General features: G+C 40.5%; 1 protein-coding gene across 11 annotated transcripts in view; it reads right to left on the reverse strand.

Moving 5' to 3' along the window:
* Positions 1-4,351, reverse strand: part of DNM3 (dynamin 3) — a 619,318-nt gene extending 614,967 nt beyond the window's left edge. For all 11 annotated transcript variants that reach the window (XM_043486187.1, XM_043486184.1, XM_043486188.1 and 8 more), the window contains exon 1: positions 4,024-4,351. In XM_043486187.1, the coding sequence (XP_043342122.1) occupies positions 4,024-4,184 (161 nt within the window). In that variant the 5' untranslated portion in view covers positions 4,185-4,351. The remainder of the gene's footprint in view (positions 1-4,023) is intronic.
* Between the last annotated feature and the right edge of the window lie 17,362 nt (positions 4,352-21,713).

The raw sequence follows: 21,713 nt of genomic DNA on the forward strand, positions 1-21,713 counted from the left end.
GATCCATTGATTTTATGTTAAATTCAACTTCAGCAGCAACCTAAACGCCCACCCACAGATGAATGGATGTGCCCACCCATAGATGAAGAAGGTGTGGTACATATACACAATAGTACATTACTCAGCCATAAAAAGGAATGACATTGGGTCATTCACAGTGATATGGATGAATCTTGTCTGTCATATAGAGTGAATAAGTCAGAACGAGAAAAACAAATTATCATGTATTAACACACATATGTAGAATCTAGAAAAATTGTACTGATGAACCTATTTGCAGGGCAGGAATAGAGACTGCAGAGGTAAAAAACAGAGTTGTGGATACAGCAGGGGAAGGAGAGGGTGGGATGACTTGAGAGAGCAGCACTGACATATATACATATCATGTGTGAAATAGCTAGCTAGTGGGAAGCTGAAGCATAGCACAGCGAGCTCAGCTCTGGTCTGTGAGGACCTACAGAGAGACGGTGGGGCGGGGGGAGGCGGGAGGGAGGCAGTGTATGTATACAGATAGTTGATTCACATTGTTGTATAGCAGAAACCAACACAATGTTGTAAAGCAATTACGTTGCTGTTTAGTCGCTAAGTGTTATCCAACTCTTTGCAACCCCACTGAGTGCAGCCCACCAGGCTCCTCTGTCCTTGAAATTTTCCAGGCAAGAATAATGGAGTGAGTTGCCATTTCCTTCTCCAAAAGCGATTATACTCCAAATTTAAAAAAAAAAAAAAAAAAAAATCACCTTCCGCAAGTTACTCAAACTCTCTAAATCTCAATTTCCTCTTCTGTGAAATGGAACTCTTAAGAGTACCTTCCTCTTTGGAAGGTTAAGAGGATTCAATGAGATTATCTATGTAAAAGCACCTAAAATAGCACTTGATGCATTACAAGTACTCTATAAACACTGACCATTGTCATCATCTCACTGCACTGTTAAAAAAAAAGGGGGAGGATGTAAAAGTAGTTGAATAAATTCTTCTACACATAAACCAGACCAATGGGCAGACCCCATACCATCTAGTGAACCCCTATATTCAGACCACTGAGTCTCAGCTTCTATTCATTAGACCTTAAGCTGCCTCTCACGGAGAGTGTATATCTCATCTGAACACCCAAAAGAACAATTTGGTTTCTCACACTATATTACATTATATTAATATGTAAATTCATCACTTTAACAAGAAAATCACAAACAAGTAGTTCATTCAAGACTCATTTTATTCATAACAGTCTCAAAACTTGTCAACCCACAATTGGATTTTAGAGTTATAGTTAAATGAAGTAAACAAATTCACATCCAAATTCATTTAGTGGTGTCAAAAAAATCAATATAAACAAACAGAGAAAGAGACAGTCCACTAAACATGGATTGCTAAATGTTAAGAAGAAAATGCATCATTATTTAAGAGGACAAGCTTAAATGGTGAACAAACGCTACTAATTTACCCAAGTAATGAGCCCTTGTTTTATGACTGCATTCAATAACTGCATAGAGGTCAGAGCCTTAAAAATAAAACAGCTATATGTAAAAGAGGAAAGTTTCATTCTTAAAGGATGCTCTTTATTGAAAATTTTCTGGATAATAAAAAGATCAAAGGTTACAGTGCAATATGAGCAGTTTTTTCTGCTCAAAATACAGAACTCCTTTTTCCCTAAGGTTCATTTATAATTAGAAATTAGATTCCTCAATAATTCAATGACTGAAACCTTTACTAAAATCAAATGACTTTTTTAATTAAATTTTCAGCTAATATATAAGTTCTCCTGGCAGGTGTCATCTCTACAGATAATAAAGCCTTGCTATATTTATTAAATCAGGTTTTCCTTTATGCCCATCCTTTCCTTTGACTTGACATTCTTATAGTATTTAATTATTGGTAAAGTTTTAAAGAGCATATTACTAACGTATTCTGATAAATATTCTGGTGTACATAATATTTACAATGTCCCTATTTTTCATTCTATCATAAAGAATGTTCAAGCTAAAATATTTTACTCTTTCAGATTTTTTACATTCTCATCTGGAAAGAGGATAGCTAGTGAGGAAAGATGTTTACAATTTTATCACAGCATCAGTGACTATGTTCAGGATTTGAAAATCTGAAGAACAGAATCAAGATAAGTGCATAAAATTGACATTAGGTTCAAAAGTTCTTGCACAAAAAGTGCATTTATAAAGCAGATTCATCCAAACTAAATATATGAAAGATGCAAAAATATGGTCATTGCACTTGAATTACTTACAATTTTAACCTTTAAGCATTTGTTTAAAAAAAAAAAAGTAGTTAAATGATTATTAAGGCTTCCTGTTAAATGCTCTGGAGCTTGTAAACCCCCCAAAATAACTCACCAAACCTCACTTCCACTATAGATACCACTTGAAATTTACTGAATTTCATTGACAATAAATCAAAGAAAGTAAAACCCTTACGTATGTGACTGTTTTGTGTACACGTTTGAAATCACAGATTCATCTGTCACTTGACCATAAGTCTATGATGACGTAGGCAAAATGCTTTACCATCACTTTTCTCACCACTAAAATTAAGGATAAAACCGAGAAAAGTGATTAAGCGACTTAGTCAAAGATAACAGCCAACTGTCAGCAATTTTACTTTTTTTAAAATTAGGTTTCTTAGCTTTCTAGTTCAAACAGAAAGGAAAAAAAATATCCTTAAGAGTATCATCTCAAGAGGCAGCATCATCTGAGAGAAAAGAATATACAGTTTATGGATACTATCATTTTCAAATATGTGGGAATATCTAAATTTTATACCAACACTAACAAAAAAGAAAAGCCAAAAAACAAACCACGAATCTTATGAATTCCAAATCACTAACCAGTCAAACAGAAAGAGTCAAGTACAGTCTCTGTATTGTACCGTCGCCGGCCCCCTCCCTCAGCTGTTGTACATTTCTACCTAGTTTATTACTAGGAAACAGATTTCAGCTTTCATAATGCTTTCCAATGGGCTTTTCTTAGCAAATGTCTGCACTCCTCAGGCAAAGCCGTTAAGGTAACTTAATCTCTCATGCATTGCTCAGTGCGGGGCGGGGGGCGGGGGGGGGGGTATAATGATTCCCAATTTTAAAAATGAATTCTTTGGGTTTTTCTGAATTAAGAGTAACTACGAAACCTGGAACCATAATTTCAATTCAGATGTTAACTTGAAGGTTCACAGGACAAATAAAAGCTTAGGGAATCGAACATGATGCTGGGGAAGGGGGCGCAGAGAGAGTGCGAGAAAGATGCTGGTCCATTCCGAGATGATGCAGGGATGACATGGCACCTGGACAACACAAGTCCCAGCGCACCCCCCTCTCAGAGTCTCTGCCTCGGTTTCTCTCACGTATGCCTGGAGCTGTGAGTAGGTGCACACGCAAACACAACCACCTTTTATTCTTGGACTCCTTAGCGAGAACAGTGTGGTAGCGTCGCGGGTTAAAGCCTCACCACAACAAACGATTTCTTTCTCCTCGAACCCCGCCTCCCCTGCTAGGGGCAGGCGACGACTGTCTCGAACAGTAGACAGCTGACAGGAGCCGAGAACCAGGGCGAGAAGGAAAGCATCTTCAAGGGGGGAGGGGCGGGGAAATGAACCCCACAGCCTCGCGGAGAGCCTGGGGAGGCTGACAGGAAAAGGAGGAGGATATTGAGCCGGGAAAACAGAAAGGGCACTGGGAAGCGCCCTGGAGCGCTACGCCTTCAGGCTGTCCCCGGGCTGGCGCGCACCGGGCGGGAGGGGGAAGTCATCCTGGGGCGGACCCCCTCCCCGACTCCCAGACCGGAGGACAGGGAGGAAATGGCTTTGTATCGCAGGATGAAAGGCAGACAGGAGGGCCACCAGGCGGGGAGGGACAGAGGATGCCCGGAGCGGGACGACCCCGCCCGCCCTCACGGACACTGCTGCTCTTCCCTCTGATCCGCTGCAGCCCCTGGTCCAGCCTCGGGCTCCTGCCGTGGACGCTCCAGCGGCCTGAAGTGGGGTCGCCCCCGCCTCCCACCCTCCCCCTCGCGTGCTCACCTGCCCACGAAGTTCTCGAGCACCGAGCTCTTGCCGGCGCTCTGGCCGCCCACCACGGCGATCTGAGGCAGCTCCAGAAGGCAGCTCTGTCCCAGTGCGGAGAAGGCATCCTGCAGACGGTTCACCAGAGGGATGAGCTCCTCCATCTCCCGATTCCCCATTGTGCCAGCGCCGCCGGCTGCCCGCTAGTCCCTGCTAGTCTCTGCGACCTGGCAGGGAGCCGGGGCCGCGCTGCCCTCGCCGCCGCTGCCGCGCTGGGTTCAGTCAGCCGGGTACAGCCAGACGTCGGATCCCGCCACCGTCCGGCCTCTAGTGCGCTCCTGACAGCAACGGCCCCGAAGCGCGCCTGCGCAGGCGAGTGGGGGCGTGGCCTGATTACAGGACCGCCCCGCCCTCGCCGCGTTGGGCGGCTGCTGTGCGCTAGGCTTCGCAGCCAGACATCCCCGCCCGGCGCGCACGCACTGCCTCCCAGCTGCGGCCACATGCCACCGCCTCTGTCGTCTGGTGCCAAGGTCCAGAGATAGAGTTAACAGCACTTGGTCAGGGAACGGCATGAAATAGCAGCACCAGCCGACAGCACTGTTCCCTTTCAGTAGCTACTGTAAACCAAAGTCCAGTAGAAAGCACTCCACCGCTAACAGCTCAGCGCTGTCGCCAGCGGCAGCAGCAGCAGCTCAGCTGCCGCCGCCAGTGCAATACCTCCAGAGTGCACCTCCTGAAAGGAAACCTCTTGTTCTCACGGCCCACTCCAGAACCCTGGCTTTTCTTGCGGTGGCCGGCCTTCTGGAGTCTAAATTCTTCAATCTGACATCCGTTTCAGGCCCTGTGTATTCTGACCCCACCTAATCATACAACTTGAACCCCTAGGTTCTTCTGGCCCTGCAGAAGCAAAGGTAAGTCCGTTGTGCTTGCCCGGCACCCCTCGCCCTCTTCAGTCTACCAAGTTCATTCTGTCGTTTGTGACTCTTCATTCCATTTCTCCTCCTAATCTACCTCCAATGGGCTCTATCAATAACCATGTATTCTGCTCCCATTCTCTTAAATTTAGCAAACTAAGTGACTGCGTAGGATCTTGTGCTTTATGTTGGGGACACAGGATAAATGGTCATGCTTCTCTCAGTCTCCTTGGCCAGATCCTCTTTGCAAATACTCATACTACTCAGGATTTAATTCATGAACGTTTTAGTCCACCTGAGGACTTCCCTATGGCATTAACTACACATAATGACTAGAGACTAGTTTAAATAACTCTTCTGAGCCTTAGATTGTATTCCAAATTGGTCCTAGACCTCACTGCCTGAGTGTCCCACAAGTACTTCTGCTTAATTTATTCATCAGTTCAGTCGCTCAGTCGTGTCTGACTCTTTGTGACCCCACGAACCACAGCACACCAGGTCGTCCTGTCCATCACCAACTCCCTGAGTCCACCCAAACCCATGTCCATCAAGTCGATGATGCCACCCAACCATCTCATCCTCTGTTGTCCCCTTCTCCTCCCACCCTCAATCTTTCCCAGCATCAGGGTCTTTACAAATGAGTCAGCTCTTCGCATCAGGTAGCCAAAGTATGGAGTTTCAGCTTCAACATCAGTCTTTCCAAAGAACACCCAGGACTGATCTCCTTTAGGATGGACTGGCTGGATCTCCGTGCAGGCCAAGGGACTCTCAAGAGTCTTCTCCAGCACCACAGTTCAAAAGCATCAATTCTTCGGTGCTCAGCTTTCTTTATAGTGCAACTCTCACATCCATACATGACCACTGGAAAAACTATAGCCTTGACTAGATGGACCTTTGTTGGCAAAGTAATATCTCTGCTGTTAATATGCTGCTTAGATTGGTCATAACTTTCCTTCCAAGAAGTAAGCATCTTTTAAATTCATGGCTGCAATCACCATCTGCAGTGATTTTGGCGCCTAAAAGATAAAGTCAGCCACTGTTTCCACAGTTTCCCCATCTATTCGCCATGAAGTGATGGGAACGGATGCCATGATCTTAGTTTTCTGAATGTTGAGCTTTAAGCCAACATTTTCACTCTCCTCTTTCACTTTCATCAAGAGGCTCTTTAGTTCCTCTTCACTTTCTGCCATAAGGGTGGTGTCATCTGCATATCAGAGGTTATTGATATTTCTCCTGGCAATCTTGATTCCAGCTTGTGCTTCATCCAGCCCAGTGTTTCTCATGATGTACTCTGCATATAAGTTAAATAAGCAGGGCGACAATATACAGCCTTGAAGTACTCCTTTTCCTATTTGGAACCAGTCTGTTGTTCCATGTCCAGTTCTAACTGTTGCTTCCTGACCTGCATACAGGTTTCTCAAGAGGCAGGTCAGGTGGTCTGATATGCCCATCTCTTTCAGAATTTTCCACAGTTTATTGTGATCCACACAGTCAAAGGCTTTGGCATAGTCAATAAAGCAGAAATAGATGTTTTTCTGGAACTCTCTTGCTTTTTCAATGATCCAGCGGATGTTGGCAATTTGATATCTGCTTCCTCTGCCTTTTCTAAATCCAGCTTGAACATCTGGAAGTTCACGGTTCACATACTGTTGAAGCCTGGCTTGGAGAATTTTGAGCATTACTTTACTAGCATGTGAGATGAGTGCAATTGTGCGGTAGTTTGAGCATTCTTTGGCATTGCCTTTCTTTGGAATTGGAATGAAAACGGACCTTTTCCAGTCCTGTGGCCACTGCTGAGTTTTCCAAATTTGCTGGCATACTGAGTGCAGCACTTTCACAGCATCATCTTTCAGGATTTGAAATAGCTCAACTGGAATTCCATCACCTCCACTAGCTTTGTTTGTAGTGATGCTTCCTAAGGCCCACTTGACTTCACATTCCAGGATGTCTGGTTCTAGGTGAGTGATCACACCATTGTGATTATCTGGGTCATGAAGATCTTTTTTGTACAGTTCTTCTGTGTATCCTTGCCACCTCTTCTTAATATCTTCTGCTTCTGTTAGGTCCCTACAATTTCTGTACTTTGTTAGAGCCCATCTTTGCATGAAATGTTCCCTTGGTATCTCTAATTTTCTTGAAGAGATCTCTAGTCTTTCCCATTCTGTTGTTTTCCTCTATTTCTTTGCATTGATCGCTGAAGAAGGCTTTCTTATCTCTCCTTGCTATTCTTTGGGACTCTGCATTCAAATGGGTATATCTTTCCTTTTCACTTCCCTTCTTTTCACAACTATTTGTAAGGCCTCCTCAGACAGCCATTTTGCTTTTTTGCATTTCATTTTCTTGGGGATGGTCTCGATTCCTGTCTCCTGTACAATGTCATGAACCTCCATCCATAGTTCATCAGGCACTGTCTATCAGATTTTGTCCCTTAAATCTATTTCTCACTTCCACTGTATAATTATAAGGGATTTGATTTAGGTCATACCTGAATGGTCTAGTGGTTTTCTCCACTTTCTTCAATTTCAGTCTGAATTTGGCAATAAGGAGTTCATGATCTGAGCCACAGTCAGCTCCCGGTCTTGTTTTTGCTGACTGTATAGAGCTTCTCCATCTTTGGCTGCAAGGAATATAATCAGTCTGATTTCGGTGTCGACCATCTAGTGATGTCTGTGTGTAGAGTCTTCTCTTGTGTTGTTGGAAGAGGGTATTTGCTATGACCAGTGCATTCTCTTCGCAGAATTCTATTAGCCTTTGCCCTGCTTCATTGTGTACTCCAAGGCCAAATTTGCCTGTTACTCCAGGTGTTTCTTGACTTCCTACTTTTGCATTCCAGTCCCCTATGGTGAAAAGGACATCTTTTTGGGGTGTTAGTTCTAGAAGGTCTTGTAGGTCTTCATAGAACTGTTCAACTTCAGCTTCTTCAGTGTTACTGGTCGGGGCATAGACTTGGATTACCTTGATGTTGAATGGTTTGCCTTGGAAACAAACAGATATCATTCTGTCATTTTTGAGATTGCATCCAAGTACTGCTGAACTCATTTTTTCTAGTCTCAGCATTTAATGCTATAAATTTCCCTCTAACCGTAAAAATACTTGTATAAAAATGCCCATTAAAATCAGAAGACTAAGAACCCAGATGTCCATCAAGAGGTGAATGAATAAACAAGTGTGATACATGCATACAGTGATAGAGTTTATATGACAACCAGCAATGACCAGTGCAGTGGTTGGACAGAGAAGAAGCTCCAAAGCACTTCCCCAAGCATAACTTGCACCAATGAAAGGTCATGGTCACTGGTTGATGGTCTACTACCCGTCCGATCCACTACAGTTTTCTGAATCCTGGCAAAACCATTACATCTGAGAAGTATGCCCAGCAAATTGATGAGATGCACTGAAAACTGTAACACACAGCCAGCACTGGTCAATAGAAAGGGCCCAATTCTTCATGACAATGCTCAAGCACATATCGCACAACCAACGCTTCAAAAGTTGAACAAATAGGGCTACAAAGTTTTGCCTCATCCACCATATTCACCTGACCTCTCACCAACTGACTACCACTTCTTCAAGCATCTTGATAGCTTTTTGCAGGGATAACTTCCACAAGCAACAGGAGGCAGAATATACTTTTAAAGGGTTCATCAAGTCCCGAAACACAGATTTTAATGCTATAGGAATAAACAAACTTACTTCTTGTTGGCAAAAATGTGTTGATTGCAATGGTTCCTATTGAACCTATTATTATTCCTATTATTGATTAATAAAAATGTGTCTGAGCCTAGTTATAATGATTTAAAATTCACGATCCAAAAGCACAGTTACTTTGGTAACAAACTAATATGTCCCTGGAACCCATCTCCTCTCTCCTCTTCTTTTCTGCTCTCAGTGCCTTATTTTTTATTGTCATTGGTTGAACAGCTACCTTCTTCTATGCTTCCCAAGTCTCTATACCCTAAATAGATCTTCACATGACACTTGACACATTGCATTGAGTCTCTAATTTACATCTTTGTCTTCCACTAACCTGGTAGACAGATAATGGGCCCCAAAATATTCTAACCCCTGGAACATTCTAATCCTTACAACCTGTGAACATCTTATCTGCTGTGGCCAAGTGGGACTTTACAGATGTAGTTAAATTAAATAGCTTTGGATGGGGAGATTATGCTGGATTATCTAGATGGGCCCAGTTTAAGACAAGAAAGCCTTTCCAGGCTATGTCTTCTATGACCACAGAAGAGTGGTGCAACTTTGCTGGCTTTGAAGATGGAGAAAGAGGGGATCACAAGCCAAGGAATGCAAGCAGCCTCAAGAAGCTAGAAAAGGTGAGTAAACAAATTATCTTTATCCCCCAGAGCCTCCTAAAGAACCACATCCCTGCCAATACCTTGGTTTTAGCCCAGAGAGACCAACGTTGGACTTTCAACCTACAAAACTGTAAGTTAATACATTTGTGTTGTTTTGAACCACTAAGTCTATGGTAATTTGTTAGAGCAGTCATAGAAAGCTAATACAGTTAATGACAAGCTCCTTGAGGGCAAGATTTACCTTTGTGATTCTCAAAGCCTAACACAGTGCTTCACACATAAAAAGACCACAGTCTGTTGGGGACATAAATTATTACAACACAATGTTATAAGTGTTCTAAGAGTGCAGTGGACTAAATTGTACACTCAAAATCCATAACTGAAGCCCTACTCCCACAGTGTAGCTGTATGTGGAGTAAAGAAGTAATCAGGATTAAGTAGGGTAATAAGAGGAGAGCCTTGATCCAACAGGATATGTGTCCCTAATCCTAGGAGACACCAGAGAGCTGGCTTGTTTTCTCTCTGTGCCATGTTAGGACACAGTGAGAAGACAGATAACTACAAGCCAGGAAGAGGATCCTCACCAGGAACTGAATTGGTCAGCACCTTAATCTTGGACTTCCAAACTCCAGGATTTTGAGAAAATAAATTTCTGTCATTTAAGCTAGCAAGTCTATATTTGTTATGGCAGCCCAAGCTAAGACACAGGGTTTGGTTAAAGAAACACGAGATGAAAAGCAGTAATTCTATCTAGAGAGCGTCATGGAAGTTTCAGTGAAGAGGTGACTGTTGAGGTGAGCTTTAATGAGTCTATCCTGCATTCTATATGCTGTGGGGTGTATAAAAGATTGCTTCCTCTGTGCTTCAAGTATCTTGCATTTCACTATAGGAGACAATGTTACACGCACTAAAAAGAACATCTATCGTCCTCATATACATTTGAATTTCATGCATGGTGAAGCGATGGATGCCATCTCTATGCTCCAGAACTTAGTAAAAGTCAGCCCCACACAACTACTTCAAGAAACCAGCCTGAACTACTCTTGCTAATTGCTTTCCTTCTTTACTTCCTATTTCCAGAATCAATCCTACAATAACTTGCAACCAAGAGAAATTTAACACACACAGACACACTTGACACTGTTTTTGCATAAATTAATCTGGATGAAACAACTAGCACGGGAAAACTTGAAAAGCAGAGGAAAATTTTGACAGAAAGACTACCTACACCTTTGAGGGTGAGTGCAAAGCTGGAAAGGGGAGCCCTGTCAGGCACCCCAGCTTCCTGACTGTATCACAAGATATCTCAGCCCTGTTTCAGCAACAAGTAATTAATGCCAACTCCTACTTTCTAACTGACACTTGCTTCCATGCCATCTTCTTGGCAAAGCAGAAGATTCCAAAAGTTGACAGCCTTCTTTAGGTGTGGTTCTCTAGCTAAAAAATTAGAATTATTTATAAACACTTCAGAACTCTTATATTTAAATGAATATTTTTCTTCAGGGTCATTTTGAGAAGCAACAAGCTTACTACAATAATACCACATTTCTCTTCTTTTGAAATTGACAAACCTTACCCCAAATATCAAACTCAGTTTTCCACAGTCACTCATCATCTTAGATGAACAGAATGTTAGTCACATTGATCTACTACCTCATTCATAGGACTTAGTACCAAATAACTTTTGGCTAATTTTAAGAATTAAATATATATCTATATACATGTGCATACACATATTATATACATATTGTTTTAAATATGCTATAAGCTTGAAGGCAAGCTATAAGAGAGGAGTTAGAAATTTTTGAAATGATAAAAACATCCCTAGAAAAATGTTTAACCTCTCAAAGAACATCACATACTTCAATATATGAATTCAGGAATTCATTTTTTTAAATCAGTCACATTTCTGCAAAATCATCTTCCATATATTTCCCACAGAGCCTAGCTTGGTGGCCAATAAATATTTATGAAGCATAACTGAATAAAAACTTAAGCATTTGTCATGTTGTCCATTTTGACCATCACTGCATAAATAACATTCTTAATCTGTGTACTATTTAAGACCTATTCTGGTCCTTCGAAAGATTCTCTCATAGATGGATTTTAGATCTTACTGCAATATCAGCCTGTCTGAGGGCATCTTTTGGGTTCTATTAGACCCAGTGAACATCCAGTATAGGTATACAGACTTTTAATACTGTAGCCATGGTAGTTGACATTTATGCCTCTCGGAGTTTCTCTCCTCTAGCCTGGGGGGTGATGAGAGGGCAAAGACTCCCAGTTTCATTGTCCATATTTTTTATCAGCTGTCATCAAGAAACAAAATAACTCCGGAAGCACATTCCAATCTCCTACACCTATAACGTCTGTCAGTTTGAGATCCGACAGATGGAAACTCACCAGTAGTCTCGTGGAAGCATGGCTAAATCTACACACATGCAGAGCAGAAATACCAATAGGCAAGTGTAAGAGAAGGGTTAAGGAGAACTCTCTATAGTAAGTCTGATTTAGTAGCCAGTTTGAGCGTCCTTCTATCAAGTAGGTATAACTGTGTTCTCCTATAAATATAATCCCTATATACTAACGTTAGAATAGGAATCACATAGGATTCCTTTTTTTTGTTTTTAGGACATAGGATTCCTTTTAAAAGTGAAGGTCCCTCTAGTGCTTTTAAATTCTCATGTATTGAATTATAAATCTCTATCTCTCCCTACATACAAATGTGCATATATATAATTATAATAAAATAATACATATTTCATAAGCTATAAATGGCCATTTAAGGGGTTTGTGAAGACTTTTTAATGACACAAAGAAATACTATGACTGAAATATTAAAGAGCAGGGTACAAAATGTTATATGATGTATTATCATATTACATAAAAGGCCATGTCTAGGAAAGAAAACTGGAAAGAAATGTGCCCAGAAATTTAATGTTATTCCGTATGAGAAAGTATGGGAAAAAATTATTGTCCTTTTCTATTTATTTCTCACACTCTCTATAATGAGCATATTCTTACAATTTAAAAAGTTGAATAAATGCCATTTGATGGAACCATAATGGTTTATATACATACCGCTGTATCCAAAACAGAAGTGGCGTAATGGAAGGTTAAAGGACCTTTGCAAATAGAAGCAAGACAGTCTGCAAGCTCCCCTATTCCCAAAACTTTGCCATTCACTGACAGCAGGTAACCAGCTAACTGTAAAATTTTTTAAGGGGAAATATTTCTCTCTGATTTAAAGAGAAAAAAATGTCACAAGCCCAGGCCACCATGACCCCACAGACTACCACTAGCCAAGAGTTCATTCCGTACACAAAAGTGCAGACCTATTCACAATTGTAGGAAAGTAGTTACATGCACTGAATTTGGTTTGCTTAAAGCATAGGTCATTATCTTATGGCATCAGCAAGCCAACATAAAATATTACACTTTATATAAATACATTTATATGACATTCTAGACAATGCAGAACTAATCTACATTGACAGAAAGCAGTGTGAAGCTGAGGGTGGGCATGTGGAAACTATGTCTTGACTGTGATGGTGATCACCTGGTTGTATATTTGTTAATACTCATTGAACTGTATGCTTAAAATGGTGCACTTGGTTTTATATAAATTATACTGCAATAAAAATAATAACCCCTGGCATTTATGAAATGGTAATATAAAGCATGATAATCTGGGGACAACCCAACTGATAGCCACAATCCAAAATAAAAACAAACCTACCCCTCCCAAAAACTTGTAATGACTCCAAAATTCTGCCAATGTAGAGGCATTCTTAAGACTTTTGGAGTATCATGTTAATGGGAAAACATCACTTGTAAATGGGAAAAAAAAAATACCTTAAGCCATTACTAGCTATCTGTTTCCCTGGTGACTCAGACAGGGAAGAATCTGCCTTAATGCAGGAGACCTGGGTTGGGACAATCCCCTGGAGGAGGGCATAGCAACCCACTCCAGTATTTTTGCCTGGGGAATCCCCAGGAACCAAGGAGCCTAGCGGGCTACAGTCCAGGGGGTCACAAAGAATCAGACATGGCTGAGCACACACAGCACAGAAAATACTACAGTAGTGCCAGCTCAGAAGTGGGGGTCTGGAAGTGGGGCAGGGGGACAGGACTGGAGAGAGCCTCATAAACACCCCACAGTGAGAGTGCCCCAAGACCGCCTTGCCTGGTTTACCACATCTCCTCTCTCTTGTTGTACAGAAGTGTAAACCTCAGCAAAGTTCATCCCTGATCATACACGTGACGCCCAACTGAACCCCAGTTCCCTCCCTCCTGGACCTTTTGCCAAAGACAGTGGTGATGAACAACACTGACAGCTTTTGTGTACTGCTTTATAGCCTCAGACCATTTTCATGTCAGTTATTATATTTCATTAGACCAACATAGCTGCCTTTGAAGTAATAACTAACAGTCAAATAGCACCACCATTCCCTCTTCTATTAAGGAAACAGAGACCCTAGAGAGCTCAGGTGGTTTGGCCAGTGCCACAGAGCTGAGAACGACCAGAGATGCTTCCTGCATGTGCTTCGGTGGTCGGGGGCGGGGGGGGGCATACACGGATCCCCATGTGAAAACCTTGACACAGGGAAAATTTAGTGCCTGAATTTGCCAACCTAATATTGATATTGAAAAATGCATGGTAAACTTATATGTAGAATCTAAAAATACAACAAACTAGTGAGCAAAAAGGAAGCAGACTCACAGACCTAGAGAACAAACTAGTGGTCACCAGTGGGGAGGGTGGCAGGGGCAGTAAGAGGGGGTAGGAGAGTGGGTGGCATAAGCTATCGGGTGTAAGATAGGCTACAAGGATGTACAACACAGGGAATATAGCCAATATTTTGCAATAACTGTAAACAGAGTGTACCATTTAAAATTGCATAAAAAATTTTAAAATAAATTTGAAAAAATACGCAGCAAAGTACTATTTGTGAACAAGAACAGCTTTTATCTTTACATAAATTATTCCTTTTTTTTCATTTATTTTTATTAGTTGGAGGCTAAGTACTTTACAGTATTGTAGTGGTTTTTGTCATACATTGACATGAATCAGCCATGGATTTACATAAATTATTTCAATTGCCACAAACCTAAGTCAGCATACTGGGGTTCAGGTTCCTACTAGCTGTGTTATCCACCCTCCTTGCCCTTAATTTCATGTGTAAAATTAGCATATTAATATCCATTCCTTTTAATTCATAGAACAATTGTGGAATAAAATAAATTATGAACATTAAAATATTCTATAAATTGCATAGTACCAAATCACCATTAGATGTTTATAACTATCCAAACCTACACAGGGATTATATATGAAGAAGAAGTGAAGAAGTGAAGTGAAGTCGCTCAGTTGTGTCCAACTCTTTGCGACCCCGTGGATTGTAGCCTACCAGGCTCCTCCATCCATGGGATTCTCCAGGCAAGAATACTGGAGTGGGTTGCCATTTCCTTCTCCAGGGATTATATATATGTTTTATTAATTACCAAAAGGTTTTTCATTAATTTTTAAATGACTTTTGTAAAAAAAAATCTATATGAGAAAATACCTTCAAGAATCTTACTATTCATGGCTGTCAATTTCAGGATTCTTTCATCTGGTAAAAAAGAATTGTAGAGGAGTTCACTCTTAGGTAGAGCCCAGAAATAACCAAATGGGAAGTGTAGGGGAAAGTAACAATTTACTAGGGATCAAGCATGACAAAGTAATGGAAACCAAGATGAGTTTTCACAGATAAGAACATCCAGGAAGCAGTAAGTTAGGTGGCAAAAATGGGCCAAGATTGACTTTGATGTAGAAATTACAACTAAGTTTAATTGCTTTACAGCTTTTGTTGTTCTCCATGTATAGCGGAAAAGGGCTTAAAGTAGAATCAAGATAGCCCATGACACAAGGATATTTTTGTGTAAGACTGAGAATTTTCAGATTCTCAGTCAAAAGTAGGCAAAGTAACACAGTATCTCTGAAACCAAAGATCTTCAGAAAGGCCCACTCTCTGGAGGCTTCTTTTATAGTTTCTGTAATGACCATTCAAGAAGGAATTCCACTCAACCCTGTTACTCTCAGCCTGCAGACCCTCCTCCAGCTAGCATCCTCACTTGTCTTCAAAAAATATTTGCAGATCTAAGAATTAGTCCTGTATCCACATTGCCAAAGAACAATTCATTGTGAGAAGTCAATACTTTGAGGTCTCAGAGCTGGACCTGGAAAAAACAAAATCAAAACAGTACACCCTTGATTTTACCACATCACTATTCCATGCACCAGTCATTCTGATAAAATCTTCTCTGGGCTTCTCAATATGACCTTCAAAATCTTCTTTTAGAGTAGCTAGAAGAAAAAAAAAATTTTTTCTGTTTTCCTTTCATTCTCACATAAATTTTAGGGGTATAAATGCTGCCTACTATGAGCTAAGATAATAGAAAGAAAAGAAATCACATAAAAAGTAATAGGCAGCTTGGACCCCATCTGCATCTTATGTAATTTATTTATTTCTATTGGTAAAAAATTCAGAAAATACCTTATTGCTGAAGAAATATGTTCTGAAAAATAAAATTTCAACTGGGAAGACTGAATCCCAACCTCATGGTTGGGAAAAGTTGGCCATGGATGGGAAAAGTTTCCGATTGCCAAGTCTTTTCATGCAACCTCAGTTTGCAACCTCAGTGTGCGATGCCTCTGATTCCATTAGGGCATGCTCTACTTATATTCTGCTGCAGGACAGGAATTTGTCACACATACACACACACACACGGGGACCCTTCAGGCCACTGACATCTGCAAAATGACAGCGCCACCAAGGAGGCCATGGAAGCAGCAAGAAAACAATTACGTTTTCTGTGAATGAGCGTGCATATGTTTCAGATGAGGTATTTATCATCTATCCTGATAAAATTTTTTCTTTTTTCCTTATTTTTCTTTTTAAAATCAGTCTTCAACAGTGGCTCACTGGAGACGGATCTGGCTGTAGTGTTGGTGGTGGCCCTCTATCCACTGACACCATTTCTCTCACAATCCAAAGGGGTTAAATATGGCCATGGATGGGAAAAGTTTCCCATTGCCAAGTCTTTCATGCGATTGAGATGGACTCTTCAAAGATTTTTCTGTCCTATGCAGATGTCTTGATCCAAACAGAAGAAGAAAATCAGAGAAGTCCCTTTTAGGGCAATTGATTGAAGTTTAGTCTTATTGGCTGGGGGCTCTTTTATTATCTGCTTCTTCTCCCTGTTCCAAAAATTAGGTCCATTTTAGACAGGAGAGAACTAGGACATCTACTACCTGCTGCAAGCAGAGCCCAGTTCATAGAAATAGTCAGAAGCAAATAAGGGAAAGAGCTTTATCATGCTATCATTGATAATCTTTATGTTAAATATGGAACCGATATTATTTTCATAAGTCTGCTCAGCTCTTCTACCTCCATCTCCTCCTGCTCCTGAAATCCCTCCACTGTGCCTTCTGCACCCTGCAGTCTATTAGCAGTAAGTTCTCTTTCACCTTCAACTTTTCTCCAAAGTTACTAACAGAAACCTTATTCTGCCCTGAGGACACTGTCTACAGATTACTGGAGTAGTCTCTAGTGGTAGTCTCCTTCAAGTGACCTAAATTCTTAAGACTAAAAGTAAAGTATGTATATTCCATGCTCCTCATTGCTATTTCTAAATCATTGCCTTTCCCTTTCCCTAAAATTTTCCAGCTTTGAATCTGTATTTTGGTCTATTATCACCTCCCCTCCCTTTTGTAGACATCTACCCACTTGATCATTTTCTCTCATGTTTCAAGACCACTGCCGCTCTCTCTAACAACATGCATGTCTTAATTCTTAGTGATTCCAATTCCATGCTGTTGATACTTTCAACGCTGTCCTCTTTGCTCTTCCTCTCTCTTACAATTATTTTGTCCTCTACCCTATCTCAGTCCATCTCCCCTTGTCATCACCACATCTACAATTACCATAATCTCAGATTCAAACATCCCACACTCAGACCTCCATCCACTTCTCTTTCCAGGTCACACTCTATTCTATAGAATCTATAGTGCCCACCTGCAATAATCCATCAGCCCCACTAGGACCTACAGTCAATCAATTCTACCATCTGTGTTCACTGTTCCTCACCCCCATCATGTCTTTGCTTCCATTATCCTGTTTAAATGCCATGATTTGTCATTGTAAACACTCTCTTACTATACCCTCCACCCTCTTGCTTCTCTCTCAATTTATCACACTTAACAAAACCCAGCCCTGCGAAAATCCAATCTTCTCTACTCTGTGCCTGCACCCAAGAAGCTGAAAAATGGCTAGGAAAAACAAACAAACAAACAAGCCATCATGTTGATAAGGAACCGCGTTATGTTAACATTTCTGAACCTCAAATAGACCTGGCAATACTACAGCCTTTCAATAGCCAGTTCACTCTCACGCATCTAGATGCCAATTTCGTATTTTCTCCTTTATCCTTGGTGGTGGTTTAGTCACTAAGTCGTGTCCAACTCTTGTGATCCCATGGACTGTAGCCTGCCAGGCTCCTCTGACCTCCATTTCTTCCCCACCCTCATTCTCAAATGAGGAATTATATCCTATTTCTTGGCCATATATTCTGCCTTCCCTAGTTTTTTATAGATGGACTACTGAAAATCCTAAGACAGGATCTCCACATACACACTAGATTCTACTCTCTTCTTAATTCAGTCACAATGATTCTCTTTTCTTTACCGCATGATAAATTTCTCTATTGGATCATTCCCATCAGCATATAATCATTTTTTTCTTACCTATTTCATTTGGTGGAAACTCCCTCCTTCCAGTTGAATAAGCAAAAATAATAATAATAATAATAAAGTCATTCTTGAATTCTGGCTTTCTCTCACACCACGTATTCAGTCCATCAAGACATCCTATTAGCTCTACCTTCAAAACAGGTCTAGAACCTGACTACTTCTCACCATCTTTGCTATTACACCCTAATCTAAGCCACCACCATCTAGCACCTAGATTATTATAACAGCTTCCTGTATGGCCTCCCTATTTCTATCCCAACCTTCCTACTAACCATTCCCAATGCAGCAGCCAAACTGATCCTTTTAAACAAAGACCCCATCATGCCCCACTTACTCAAAAAGCTCTCAACTGGTTTCCCATCTTACTCAGCCTGAAAGACCTACAAGGCCCTTCATTTCTGATCCCCCAGCTCATCCTGCTTCCCCTCTGCCTTTATTCCAACTCTCCCCTTGACTCACTTTGTTACTACAGTCACAGAGTTTTTTGATGCTCCTTGAAAATACCCAACACATTCCTCCATGTGGACTTTTTCACTTGCTCTTCCCTCTGCTTGAAACATTCAATTCAAATGGTCACAGGCTCATCCACTCACTTCTACATCTGTGTTCAAATATTACTTTACCTGACCATTGCACTTAAAATTGTACAGCCTCACACACAATTTCTACTTTCCTTTCCTCTTTCGTTTTTCTCCATCACATTTTTATCTTCTGATATCCTATACAATTAACTCTAAGTTCTTTGTTATCTGTTACACACAGGCACACACAGCTGAAAGTATGCTCCATGAAGAAAGGAATGTGTCTATCTTGTTCACAGTTATATATCCAGTTCTAGTAGAGTGCTTGGAGCATAGTAGATATTTAAGTATTTGTTGAATGGATGATTTTAGTACCTTAACGAGGTGTTCTATATTATTTTATACCTATCTGTGTGTGCAAGTCTGCCATCTACTTTTCTGACTTTCCTCCACAGCACAAATCACGGCTTCCACAAGATGAGTTTCCACATTAAATACTAACTGAATAGAACTTCAGTATATATAACATCCTGATCAGCCAAGTCCTTTCCAAATTCCTCACCCACAGAACCTGAGAGAGACAATAAAATGATTGCTGTTGTCTTAAGCCACTAAGTTTTGGAGTCACTGATTACATAGCAAGAATCTATTGTCACACTTTTACAACATAACTTTTGGAAGACACAAATAATTCCCACCTTAAATTAGCTATTCCATACTAAGTTCTCTCTTTCTCTAGCAATAAAGTTACCAATAAAATTACTTAACCCCCTACATATATTTATTGGTCAAGTAAACTATTTATGTGTCAAATGTCATAGATTCCCAAACTACATAATAATCCAATTACAATAAAAATGTATATTTTGCTCACAAAGTATAGAAAAGTGAGTAAGTTATGGGGTGGTCTTCCTTTGAGCCGTCAGTCTAATAGTAGCCCCACTAAATTCAATATGTGGTTTCCAAAGTCACTCTAGAAGTTTTCCCCATTCTAGCCAATTACAAAAAGGAAAAAACATGCAGGACACAAGGGAAGTTTTTATGGACCAGTCCTAGAAACGGCGCACCACTTTCTACAAACATTCCACTGGTAGGATTCAGTCCCTATGGCCAGCCCCAAGTGTAAGGAACAATGGGAAGTACAATCCAGCTAAGTGCCCAGTAAGTAGAGTTGCCAGTCTTAGGTAAACTATAAAACAAAACAATGTATCCTGTATTTCTCTGCAATCCTACAAGGAGAAGACAACATTTCTGTTGAACAAATAATATCCAAATGAGAAGCAGGAATGATATCTCACTATATATTCTTAATATGTCACAGTCTCGATTGAAGTCTACACACTACTATATTTAAAATATCAATAGATAACCAATGAGGACCTATTGCATATCACAGGGAACTCTGCTCAATATTCTATAATAATCTAAATGGGAAAAGAATTTGAAAAAGAATAGATAATGTATAACTGAATTACTTCACTGTACACCTCAAACTAACACAACACTGTTAATCAACTATGCTCCAATATAAAATTTAAAAGACATGTGCCAGTCTCAGAATACTTAAGACCAGATACAACTACTCAAAATCAGTGCAATTGCAGATTGCACTTGAGGACTCAGAGGAATGGTAAGATTCACTTATAAAAACACAGAAGCAGGGAACTGCAAAGAAATGGAAATGAAGTCTCTAGTTCTGCTAAAGAAAATGATCATATCTGGAAAGACCTTGTAACTTATCCACAGAAAATCATCATCTAAGCATCTAATGCAGATTCATTCAATGATTATTTATCTACCTGATTTATTTTTCTGGAAAAATGACCTTATATGTTGCTAACAGGAGATAGAACATAGCAGAAAAATGACAACAGACTTTAGTAAACTTCTCATGACCTGGACACCATCAGTTCTCCTTATCTGATTTCCTCTCCTGACTAAGATAATCATTTTGACATATCTGGCCTCCAGAAAAAAACAATTATTCTTACAATTTCCATTCAGGCAGGCATGTTCAGCCTACAAGATGCACCCAGCAAAGACCCTACCGATTAGGTGATTAATTTAGAGAAAGCTGAGTTTAGGTGACAAAATGAGAAGAATATCATTCTTCTTGAGAGTGAGACTGAAATGCTATTTGTATAAAGATCCAGTCTTGGACCTGGTGATACAGTGGTAAGAAGCCACCTGCCAATGCAGGGTTGATCCTGCATCAGTTAATCCCTGATCTGGGAAGATCCCACATGCCGTGGGGCAACTAAGCTACAACTACTGAAGCCTACATGCTCTAGAACCTAAGAGCTGGAACTGCTGAATCCACGTGCTCCAACTAATGAAGTCTGTGAGCCCTAAAACCTGTGCTCCACAACAAGAGAGGTCACCGCAATGAGAAGCCTGCACTCTGTAACTAGAGAGTAGCCCCTGCTTGCCAACAGTTAGAAAAAGCCTGAAGGCAGCAACAAAGACCCAGTGCAACCAAAAATTTTAAAAATAAACAATAATTCTTTTAAAAATTCAGTCTTGGCTCTCAAAAACATTTCAGAATATTCCCATTTTTGGAGGAAAAGATAAATGTTATGGATAAGAAGTTGAGCTCCAGCCATAAGAAAAAATTACAATCAAGATAAACCTAATCAGGGTCTGATTGGAGACTTGACCCTAATAGTTGGTCCAATACCAAATCAAGTGAGGAACTTAGTGCTATATTATTTAGCTTTTTTAATCTCTTCTAAATCTAAGAATTCTAAAGAGTTAACCTACTTATCGAAAAAACTAGCACACAATATGGTTTCTATTTTCATATCATTTTTGACATTGTTTTAATGTAGGTCTATTTTTGTAGCTAACAAACCTAGCTGTGAAACTATTCTGGGGATGATATGAAACTAGATACAAAACTATTCTAGGGATGCTAAATTTCCTTTTTCTCTAATTGGATACACATTGCCCTATCAATTTGCCTCAGAAGTTGGCATAAAAAGAAGGAATGGCCCTAATGAAGGAGAAATCCAGTCCAAGTCAGATGTATGGAAATGGATGGCTTCCATGGGAAGATCCTTACAACTCACAATGAGTTCACTTGTGGGTTTCTTCTTGAAATTTCTCAAGGGACCTACCAATACTTATAGGAGCTCATCCTTATCCCCCACACTAAAGCCAATGGGAAATT

The sequence above is a fragment of the Cervus canadensis genome, chromosome 13 (genome assembly GCF_019320065.1).
Source record: "Cervus canadensis isolate Bull #8, Minnesota chromosome 13, ASM1932006v1, whole genome shotgun sequence".
Taxonomy (NCBI): domain Eukaryota; kingdom Metazoa; phylum Chordata; class Mammalia; order Artiodactyla; family Cervidae; genus Cervus; species Cervus canadensis.